General features: G+C 39.4%; 1 protein-coding gene across 1 annotated transcript in view; it reads left to right on the top strand.

Annotated features, from left to right (window-relative positions):
• Positions 1-12,252, top strand: part of CNTNAP5 (contactin associated protein family member 5) — a 287,365-nt gene that overhangs the window by 190,146 nt on the left and 84,967 nt on the right. The window contains exon 12 of the mRNA XM_085310986.1: positions 990-1,109. Within this exon, the coding sequence (XP_085167112.1) occupies positions 990-1,109 (120 nt within the window). The remainder of the gene's footprint in view (positions 1-989; positions 1,110-12,252) is intronic.

Here is a 12,252-nt window from a genome sequence, read left to right as displayed (position 1 = left end):
TCTGTGATTTTTATTAGATGAACAATAATAAACAAKCTGTTATGGATACTAAACTCATCAGTATAATTAGGTAACTGTTAAGATGGAAAAAAATCAATCTTTCTACAATGGGATTTAAGATCACTATTTGTTCAAGATCCATGTTCTGTTACCACACAACTGTTGCTCTGGAGGGTTTTTTCTCTTTGCGCTGTGTGAAGTCAGAGTTACAGTATCTCACCTAGCAACATGACTCAAAACAGGGAAAAAAAAGAAAAGGTGTTGACCTGTGGAGTTTTTTCTCTGCTTGCSCTTGGTAGCATTCTGTGTTTGTTTTATTAACCTCTTGAATTTTCATAAGCATTATCCTTCCATACAAGAATGTTGATAAGTGGAGAGGAAGAGTTGGGTGTATAAAATAGGACTAAAGTGTAAATGTGTCACTGAGACCGCATCTGAGCTTGAGCTTTTTTGCTAGATGGCAATGGCTCATTTTCTTTTGGGTAAAAGACAGTGATAAGGGTTTACAACTGCTTGTTCAACGCTATCCTTCAGGGAAGGGGAGAACTGACAAAAATGTGTCTTCTGTGTAGGCAAGACTTAAGCATATGTGCAGGTAGTAAATTAGGCATACATGTGTGTAGGTATGTACATATCTTTGAAATTTAATTGCTTATATGCATATATGGTGCCTGCCTGTAATTGGATGGTGGCATACTTGAAACTTCATATCCATTTACCTCATTCTTTACATATTTTAATCCAAAATAAGGCTAATACCCATATCTGTAAAGCCAGCAGATAGTTAAATTCAAGAAAGTAGTTAAACATATGCCTAATCTTGAGCACGTACTTAGGGCTAACTGTAGTAAGCTATTTTACATGGTAATCAGCAGTAAACCAAAAGCCTATGCTACAATAGTGAAAAAAGCAAATGTTCTTTTGTATACAATGTGTCTGCCTACTCCCTCTCCATATGTGAAAGCAATGTCTTTCTCTCTCTTCTTAAGCTATCTACGAACAGTCATGTGAAGCTTATCGACACCAAGGGAAGACATCAGGTTTCTTCTACATTGATTCAGATGGAAGTGGACCGCTTGGACCACTCCATGTTTTTTGCAATATAACAGGTAATGWTCTAACACTGTCTGTATTGCTTTATGTTGGCTCTAATGTCATTAATGTGTCTTATTGTTATACTACTAAGAGAACCTCAGAATTGTGGATCTTTTGGTAGTGGGAAAAGGCAGAACACTGGTAGTWACTGAAGTGAGCGTTCAGATCTGAGACAGTACCTTCTGTAGGATCCGTGTCAAAGAGATTCACCTTGTCTTGCTGCTAAAAGAGTAATGTTATCATGTGAAGGGCGCTGCTAATGTGTTTTTCACAGTATTCTGACTTCTGTGAGGTGTATTTTTTTCTAAAGATTTAGAAACTCAGAATTCAAATCTTCTCTCCAAACTGAATCATTTCTGTCATATTATAACTCTGGATGTGGCATTCAGCTGAAATGCTAGAGAAATAGATATATTATACTGGACCTGGACTGTGCACTTTCCAGACTAGTGTACAACTTCAGCTGAAAGCAGAARGCCTATTTGTGCTTGATCTTTTGAGACAAAGGTGTGCACTGGGAAGAGTTGATAAATATAAGCCCTTAACCAGTATTAAAATAAGAAGGTTGTCTTTACACTAAAGAAAACTGGATTTTTTCCTCTTAATTTGAGGTAATTGTCAGGACACTGTAGGGAAGAGCTGTCCTTGTAACCTCCCTTGAYGCTTAGCTGGAGCTACACGCCTTGAAACAGGGAGGTTCATGACTGCAGGAGCCTTGTCCATAATTAGGTCAAGAAAATCACTGCCTAATAAAGTGGGAATGGTTACTGAGCTCCCTGCCCTGAGCTAGCTGTAAGCAGCTCTTCCTGTCTGACTAAGCCAGAGCACGTTCACTCATACGAGTGTACTGCCTTTGATGTCCTGGAGAACAGACACCTTCCATCTTCCAGGGTACCAGCATGGAGGAGGAGRGACATTAAAGAGAAGAGTATCAGAGTGAAAGCTTGGAGAGATGACCTCTTGGCTTAGACTCTTCAAACTTACAGTTCTGTAGCTTCAAAATAAGAAGTGTTTCGAGTGAAAAATCCCTGTCTGACAAATTCTCCCTTCTGATACATGGGTCTAATTCATATGAAGAGCTGTCATGCAAAGGTGTAAGAAAAGATTATGAGCTAACTTGTATTGTGGGTTGTGAAAGATGGGAAAGCCTGTTTTTGGCTTTTTAATTTGGAAGTGGAAAGGAAGTTTGCTAGACTGTCTCCTCTTTGACATCTTTTGCTTCCTCTGGCCAGGTACTGATGAAAGAGTATRTTGTTACCTCTTCTGAATTGCTAATTTTGGTTGAATTTATTTGCCACATATTCCCTCCGTACTCAATCCTGAAAACAAAGGACRCAAGATATTTATATTTTTTCCTTAATCTCCTTGTACTTAAAGTGATTCAAATTAAATTTTCATTTTGACTTAATTAGGCAATCATTATGTTAATTAAATGCACAGCAGTTAATTATTAAGTATGTTTTTTTATTCAAGTATAACAAATATTTAATAAGATGTATGTCCTTTACTGTTGTTGAATCTCGTAAGAATTGAAATAGAGTTTTACCTTTCTGTATGAATATCCTTCCTTGATCTCCAGTATGGGAAATGTGCTCATTTTTATTATTTATCGTATAAATATGTGTGATCAAAACATTGTCAGTGCTTTTTATCTCTGCTGAAGAAGTGGGATTTTTGACAAGATGCAGAAAGCATCGCCTTTCCTCATATAAGTTTTATTTGGCAGAAATCCAAAAGGCATATACCTGATCTTCACTTTATCTGTAATGTGTTTGTTGTTGAGATTCTTATTTTATTTTGGTTACTAGAAAAGTGAGGATGGGAAAAATTGACAGGACCTCCTAGCCTTGAAAAGCTTTCTGGTTTTGGATATCTCATTTAGGGTGGAGGAGATTATTTGTTATAGRCATCTCTACTATTCCCGTTGTATAAGGATGACTGAGATATAGAAAGAAATTACTATTTTATAGTTATTCAGGGAATTTGAGGTACAGTTGGTTAATACTTGTGTATCATCTGAATTTGGTTTGGGGACTGTAATCACAAGAGCTTCTTTTCTCTCTGTGAATATATCTTCTCATTATACTTGTAATAATTGAATAATTACAGTAGTAAATTAATTGCAAAGTATTGGGAAAAATAGTTCTTTACATTCATGAAGATGGATTTTGAATTTGTTCTTTTCAGATGAGAATTCTGCATAGTTTTCTGAAAATATCTTAAGAGAAGTCAAAAAAGTATATGATGTTATGTTATGGAAGGAACAGAGAAAAAAACAGACAACCTTATTGTGCAATGGCATAAATCCATAGCATACCTACTGTAAATGTCACATCCTGTCCTTGTCTSCTGAGGAAGGAAGAGGTAAAACTAGAATAAGTCTGTAGGAAGGCAGCATTGCTGATTGGGAGTGCAGATAGCTTCCGTTCATGGACAGAGTAAACAGATTAAAGAGGTGGCTAAGGGGAACTGTCGTGGGAACGCATGGAAATCTTAAGTGGCACAGAGAAAACAAATAGAGATTGATTCTTGTTCAYAGTATAGGAGGTAAGGGACAATTGAATTACTGAACAGAATTTTGTTGTTTGTTTTTTGTCCTCTTGATGTAGTGCATAATTCAAACTTATTGGCTCAGGACATCGTGGAGGCCAATGTATCAACAGAGTGAAAAACGGACTAGGAAAAAAAATAAATAAAATAAAACCTTGTTTGATAGGCTCAGAAGGCACTTCTAAGTGCAGAGGCTTGAATGCAGCACCCAGCTCTGTAGCTGTGAGCTGTRAAATAGGAGCAAGCTCCAAGGCAACATTTTGCCATCCCTCGCTTCCCCAACTACCTGTTCTTTCTCTAAGATAGAGATTGGCTCCTAAGCTAAATGAAGCTTTGGTTGTACTCAGGCTGGCAGTTCTTATCTTTTTATAGAGTTCAAGAAGAGGTAACCTCTTTATGCCCTAAACACGTAGAGACTGAAGAATTTAGATGTGGAATAGAAAATTTGGAAATGACTCATTTAGTGCTTTAAAAGTAGAGGTGCAATGAGCTCATGACTTCTGGGAATCGCAGTACCTTGCATCTATGAAAGATGAATTCAAAGAAGAAATCATCATCAGCAGTAAGCAGCATCATTGCATTTAGAGAACAGTGTTATTCCTTAATGTTCACTTGTATTTAAAGCTGTTTATAATTTTTATCTGTTTAATTGAACMGATAGGGCTCTTGTCTATAGTCAGTTATTAACCAGGGCAGATTAACAACTGCTTTCCCAAACGTTAGTGTCTGGTAATAGGCATCCCATATGTGAGATGGATATGGAGAAGTGTCAGYATTGCAAGATAATTTATTTTCTCTATAATCCCCGTGATTTCTTTGCAGTCTGTCAACTTTAATGGCCCAGTGCTGAACTGAAATTATGAAGAAAGCACAGAACTGCGGGTGTGTGAGAGGGAGAGAGGAATAAGGGAAAGGGAATTTTGAAAGGGAAAGAGACCAAAAATGAGAGAAATATGAAGTCAGTTTTCAGTATGGCAAGACATTTAACAGTAGTATTTCACAGGATATTTGCTGGAACTAGAGTGGATAAATACATTTATTCATTAACTGAAGAAGTGACTGAAAAGGCAAGGTGACAAAACCTGTGGATGGCATACTATTACTGAAGTTGATCAAGAGTAGAGAGGCGTATGTGAGGTACTAGAGGAGGCCTTGCCTCAAAGGTGATTATTTCTAGTAATCCTGTAATAAGGGTTTGAAAAGGGAAGTAGCAGGGAACAGTAAAGTACCTAATTAGAAAGATAYCTGTGCACATAGAAGCTAAAAATAAACAAATCATGGCTATGTAGATTAGGATGGGCCCCACTGACAGTGGCCGTGTTCAGATATTCTCATTTACGTTTTGTTACAATAGAACTAAGGAGACAGTTCAATGACGATGATGACGACAGACTCAAAACTAGTAGGAAAAAACCCAGTGCCTTATTAACATGAGGTTTTCATCACCTTACACATACCCATTAAACACAAAGCAAAGTAATGTTCACAGAGAAATTCGTCAGTTATAAATAATAGTCAATAAATATGGGAAGGAGGGCAGAGAAGCAAGTATGTGTGCCCAATCCATGAGTAGATTAAGAAGGACAATAAACTATACGAGAGCTGTCGTGAGGATTTGCGTAGGTCCCTGAAGGGATTATTGATTTGAGATAGTTACGTTCAGCGCTGTGGAAACACATCTGACCTGTTTCTAGGGCCAGCTGCGTGGAAGCAGCCTGAAATGGGAGCAATCTCTGTTTGCCTTATCTGGCTTCTTCCATCATCCATGCGGCTCTTGACCCACATCTTCTTGCATGAGGTACATAGAGGATATATCCTGTCATGCTTCAGAGCAATAAAAAACAATCAGGACTGAAAAGAAATTTTCTCTGTGAGCTACCTGTTTGATAATTAGCCCAATTGAATTAATCTGCACTTGCCACTGAAGTGGCTGATAACAATCAATATCAGAAGATGGCTAATGGACCATCTGAAACTCTGCATTGCCAGTCCTTATATTCTTGTGAGGCTTATTTTTTTTCCCTCTTCTTGCTTAGAAGTCTATTCATCTGTCCTGAGCACTACATGGAYACTAGTAATGATATTCTCTAGTACAGTGTCTGTACACATGTAGTCTACCTCCATGCACTTGCTTTGCTTCCCTACAATGAAAAATGTTTAATGACCTCTCATCACCTCCCCAGCATCAATTTTAACCCTGCTATCTGAAAAGTATTCTTACAATACACTAAGTCATTCTGCTGCCTAACTGCATCTTTACTGATGCAGTTTTACTGTATGGAGACCCTTGGCCATCAAATCAATAATGCTTAGAAGCTGCTATGACAAGATTAATGCTTAATTTTGTCTTGCCCTGGTATTTATCCATTCCTCCAAAGGTGTTTTTTTACTTCCTAGTTCTTGCTACTAGTCTAGTCTGTTTTTGAAACTGCCATAATGAAAAACCTCATTAATGAAACATATTTTTCCTTGTTGCAGGTCATCTCTGTTTTTGCAGTCTGTCAAAATGCAAATACTGCCTTATTTTTCTGATGCAGGAGAAGTAAAGCTTTATTTTCTCTGTCTCCGAATACTRTATAAAAATTGTGTTTAAATCACAAGTATAATAGGGGATTCTAACAAGAGCAGAAGGAGATTGCCAACCAAAGTGATATGCGCAATTTCTTTATCAAATTGCCTTTAGCCTTTTTTCTTCAGTCAGCTAATAAAGTTCAAGACTTTTATTGCTGCATAGAGTACATATTCAATGGCATGTTAACAGTCAGGGCTGAATTCAGGAGGATACAAGTTTTACATGTATGCTTAAATATTTAAATAATTAAATGACTGAATAGCCCCACTTGCAGTAGGATTTTTGGTCAGCTATTTAAGGYAAATATTGTAGCAACTCAGTTTGACTGATTGAGAATAGTAAGAGATGGTCTACTGCAAAGCAGAGCTGACCAGGCTTCAGTCCCCATCCACAGCAGGATTCCCCACTGATGCTCGCAACATAATCATCGAACTCGTGGTGTTACTCTCCCTGCCATCCATCCCCCTGCCTTTTTCTTGTTCTTTCATAAATCTCAGATCATCAGTTTATATAACTTACTAATCTATTTTTCCATAAGAAATAATCACCTCTTTTTACCTTTTATGGCAGTAACAGTAACAAAAAAGTCGCCTTGCAATTTAACCCATTACATTTCCTGTGGACTTGTCAGACTCAAAGGGAAAGGATTGCTGACATCAGTTAGGCTAAAGCAATAGCAGAAAGGAGGAGCAGGAGATGTCCTGCACTCTGATTTTATTACCTGTGTCTACACTAYGTCGCTGCAGGACAAGAGCTTATGTGGTGAAACTCCTTTGGGTTCTCAGAGCAAGCCAGATTAGATTTCATGGCTTTGAACTTTTCAGGAAGTTTTTGGAGTGCCTGATTTTTTTTATGAATTTACTTTTCAGCTTACTGTCTGTAATTTTGGTTGACTTTATCACTGGGGAAAAACAGTGAATGGGAATCCTTTGGTAATTATTTAGCACTACTTAGATTAAAGACATGCCATAAAGATTTGCAATTTATCCTCTCAAACACTGTGGCTCTCCTGGCACGCTCCAGTTCTGACAATTTATATGTTTCTGTTTTGAATTTTCATTAAATATTCCAGAACTTTATAAAATGAAAAGCACCATTTAATGTTTGTATCATGTCAAAGGCATTGAGCTGTCGGGAGCTGTGTTGCAGCTTTCAGCAAGCTCTGCCCAGTGAAATCGCTGTTTCCGATGAGCGTTACAGGAGAAGTCATGCAGGCTGCCTTTGCTGTCACACATGCAAGAGGCCTCCACCAAAGCTGCAGAATATGAAACTGTAACAGATGTTTTCCTCTAACCTTTGCCTCTGATCAAGGGTTACTGCAACGTAGTCGCTCTCCTCCCACATTCATGGTGCTCAGCAGTGAGTGGTAAGGTGTGGTTCTGTTAAAATCACTCCAGCTGTCTCAGTTACCAGGGTGGGATGCAGCTGCCTAAGAGGCGGGTGTCTGGCACCATGTCAGAAACTTTCAGCCATCCTACTGGGCCTCCTACCACCCCCCCAGGAGGATGCATGGTCCTGTGGGCTCCATTTTTTCTCTACCAGGCTTGCACAGGAGTCTGAGCTATTGGAAGGCATCAAAAACAGACATCTGACAGAAGATGCAGGCGTTTAGGCTATCACATCTCACCTTAGAGAAGGAAGCGTGCGTGAAAGAGGACTGAACTGTTGTCACCAGCATGGAGAGTGTGGTTGCAAAGGAGAAATATCTGTTTTGCGGTAGGAAGTAGTTTAGTGATGACCTCTTCAGTTTTTGGAGAGGAGTATTTCTTCCTGCCAGTAGACATTCTACATTACAGAAAATGTGAGAATGGATGATACTAAGCAGGAGCCTGGCAGCATGATGGTTTGCTACCTCTGGTCTTCAGCACAGCATTCAAAGATGAGAGTGTAAGTGATCACAGAAGAGAGATCTTGCTCAGAGCGAGCAGAGCAACCCAGCAGCCCATCCTGGCCATTCTGCTGACGAGGACATCTCGAACCTGCGGCTGATGGTGAGGAAACTTCGWGTCCAGAGCACGGTGGGAGCTGGAAGAACAACTCTTTCCTCCGTCCTGGGTATCCAGCAGTGTTGGCTGCCTCTTTGCAAGACCGGTGCCTTCCTGGCAATGCCAGGAGGGGTTGGTACTGTCTGTATGTCCCTGGGGAACATACCTCTGCAGGCACGAGCCTGTCRGGAAGGTGGCTCCATGCAGGGCTTGGTGGGGGACGGGAGCCCACGTAGGATTGTTTCCATGGAAATGCATTGCAGCTCTCAGACGCCTGCTTGAAGTATCAACAGATGAATCAGAATCTAGGAGGAGGCTGATGAGCACAAAGAAAGCTGYAAAAGCACATAGCGCTGGGTCAGCAAGCAAAAAAGAAAGCGGGAGGTAGTAAAGAAGATGAGTAGGTTAAATACCRAATGCAGAAAACACCTCCTTGGAATTGGTGAATTAGAGCTGTTCACTTCTAAGAAATTGTCTTTTCATCCTAGTTTAGGAGTATAACAGTGGCTGGATTAAACTGCCACTGCAGTTTAGAACAATACAGCATTAAGGGGCTAGAGTCTCTTTTGGGTGCTTACTACTCCTGTAGTTACAGGTACAGCTTTCAGGACTGTAGTTGGCATTCAGTGTAGAGCACCATGAAACAAATGTATCATATGAGCTCTCGAAGCAATTTTTCTCTCTCTCATGTAGCATTTACCGTATGTTTGGCTGGTTGGCAATTTAATCAGTCTGAATAATCTTGTTTTGTGACAAACCTCCTAAATCACAAAGGAGTGATGCAGTTTGTATGGGTGAAATGTGCTCCACAGAGATATTTCAAGTTGAAGAATAAAAATGAGAATTAGACAATATAGAACTCATTGAAAGCCAGTTTTCCAGCTGCTCTAATTTCCCACAATTTAATTTGTGTGCCGTCAAAAGCAACTTGGAGGCTTCCAGCAAGATGTTAGAACTATGGGTGAGGCTAAAGAGAAAGTCTGAAATGTGCTGAATGCGTTGCAGTCCCATGCTGTAAAAACATCTCCTAGGACCAAATACAGGCAGCATAATACCCTGGTAAATTGGGCCATTAAATAAAACTGTGAAGTCATAAAGCTGTAGCATTACCCTGAAATTAAAGCATTGTCACCTTTGAATTATGAAACAATTTAACAAGCATTTAGGAAATCTGCTTCTCAAGGCTGCATTTAAGTATTTTAAGTTACATAGTAGATGTGGCTACACTCTCCCAATGGGTTTTAAGTGACTTTCAGCTTGTGTGTGATTTGAAATTTTACCAAGCTGAGAAAGTAATAAAATAATAAGGTGGAATAATAGAAGGTAAAAATAAACAGTGACCTTTGTCTAGAGAACAGCTTTTTCATTCTCATTGTAAATTCACAAGTTCAGGGAGAGCTCATTAAGTTGAGTAAACAGGGGAAGGAATGTATAACATGGACAAACATAAAAAGATAATGATAACCTTTTTTGTTGAAATAAAGGAAATAGAGCCTTATCTACCTAGTTTACCAGCTTCCAGATATCAGAATGACTGGGAGCAACTGACACTCAATTTGTTTTGCACCTATATTTGCCAAATATCACCCCCTAAAAATACAATGAAAACAAAAGCAGAAATAAACATTTTTTAAGAAACATTTCGCAGAGTGAAATAGGTACAGTGTTTGTAGCCCCATTTWCAAAGGCATGGACATAATCTTTGCAGAGGTGTGCCAGCACTTTTATATATGCAAGTCAGGGAGCTAAGCTGCAGACAGCTGTTCACTGCTTTCTAACAGGACTGATCTATGTGCATGTCCAGACTGCAGCTGCAGGATTGCTATTGTAGGTCCTGGAGCACTCCTGAAATGCAAGCTCCCAGATTATTGTCCGTAGGCTTCAGAGTACACACTGGTTGAGCTATAGGTGGATAACTCCTTGCCCTTGTTCTGAGGCAGACAGCTTTATTTGGGAGCAGCCTTAGCTAAAATTTATACAAGTGAATTTGTGCAAATACTAAGAGCTTGTATAGAAACTGTCCGAACAAATAGATAAGAGTTAGAATGACAAACTGTGCAGCCTGCTGGAAATGTRTCACAGTGTGTTTTTTCCTTATACTGCTGGGTGTAAGATGGAGGATACGGTGCTGGAATAAAGCCCAGGAGTTGGCCTAAGTGGTAAGGGTTTGGAGATGAAAAGTTAGGATTATTTTGTGTTGTTTTCTGATCTATGGACGTAGATGGAYGTGGTCTTGGTTTTCTCTTGGAATGGTTCAACAGTTTATTGCCCTTCCGTTATTTCTCCCTCAGTCAGCTAAGACATGGTAGTGAGCAATGTGGGCTCCCACACCCTKTTCCAAGGCAAACTGGGGCTTGAATCATTTTCAGCCTCATTTACTGCGTTTAAGCCACAGGGTGGCCAGTAAAAGCTGTAATGTAGTAACTTGTCAAGTTATTCTGAGTTCTTCTCAAGTGRTGTTTGACTATGTCTTTTGAAGAATGAATGTTCTCTATTTTCATTGTAATGGATTCCTTATTTTTCTAGCAGGTTATGTGTAGCTTTGTGCACATTATGTAGTCCCTCCACATTTCAGTTACTTTGTTGTAAGATGGAAATAYTTGTTCTTCCCCTGTGAAACAGGAAGAAGCATGGATGAGATAGAAAGGTGCTGAGACTGTTGAATAAATATCTCTTCCTTTCCCTCGTCTAACATTAACCAACTCTTTTGTTGTACATCTGCAGTGTGTTGGGCTGCCGTTCCAACCTTAACTCTTCCTTTCAGACTTCTCCTTTGTTTTATTGCTTAAAAAAGAGAGAGAGAGAGAGAGAGAGAGAGAGAGAAAAGGAGTAGATGTGGTTTATCTGTGCTCTTTCTACACTGGCTTTTTCCACAAGGAGAAGAAAGGAACTTTTTGAATGGCAGCAGCTCCTGCCTGCCCAGATGTCTGCTTGATTGTGGTTGTGACCATCCTTTCACTAGGTCAGTGAGCCAAATGTATGTATTTTTTGAGGAGCTTTTCTGATAGTTATCTTCACAATAAAGGTAGAACACAAAAGGAATCTCTGAAGTGACCAGCAAAACTCAAATCTAACTAATAAAAGTAATAACCATAATAATTTGGGCATGTGTATGTTAGGAAATGTCTGAAGCGTAACTGTGATATTCTTCCTTTCCACTACTACTTTTTCCTCCTCTATTTGCTAAATTGTAATTATATTCAGTACCGACAGAAATTCAGTTTGCTTTTCCTTTCCTCTTGCAAACTTGAGGATGCAAAATCTGCAGTTAACTTCTCATTTCCACAAGATCCTGGGGAGAAAAGGAGGCTTTGAGTGCCAAAGTTCAGGCCCCAGGGAGGCATCTCAGCTAGCCTTAATGGCAACAAGACCAATGGAAATTAATGAATGATCATGGAGGAAGATAAGAGAAAGACCTGTCGGATTGTCTGTTCRATACACTTTTCGGTGAATGTGTGTCCCTGACAGTATGTTTGCTGATGCCTTGTCCAGCCTCATTTCCAACATTTCAATTAATTACATTTCCAAAGCTGCTTGGGAAGACTGTTTCATGCTGTGGTACTTTTTATAAGATTTTCCTAGAACATCTTTCACTTTAATTTTGCACTTCTAAATCACCAATTTGTGATGATTTTAGTTTTATCAGATACCCACATGATGCATTTCCTGGAAGAGAAGTACAATGCTGGGAAAGCACAGTAGCGTTAAGCATTTTGAAACTCCAGTGACAGGCTTATTGCACTTCCTGAACAGTGGTATGGCTACTATTATGAGCTACACTCATTTTATTACAGTTTATCAAAGGCATATTTCAATGGAGGAGCTTCTGACTGCCTGTCCAGAATCTCTAAGAACCAGTCAATTCCGTTTCCTCTTGTTTTTATAGCTTACTCATAATATCAACAGCTTAATGTTTGCCTTTGTAGTAGGTCTTTCAGTGAAGGCAGAGGTTTAACCTCCACCATCTCCGGTGAGAGCCAAGTTAACTGACCCTCAACAGCTTTTGAAAAATCCGCTCTGGTCGTGTCAGTCTCTGAGACTATGAAAGAA

Source organism: Rhea americana, unplaced genomic scaffold, assembly GCF_003343005.1.
Source record: "Rhea americana isolate MKP2758 unplaced genomic scaffold, rheAme1 scaffold_33, whole genome shotgun sequence".
NCBI classification, from domain to species: Eukaryota; Metazoa; Chordata; class Aves; order Rheiformes; family Rheidae; genus Rhea; species Rhea americana.
The sequence above is the reverse complement of the archived record's forward strand: the minus strand, read 5'-3'. Positions and strand labels throughout refer to the sequence as shown.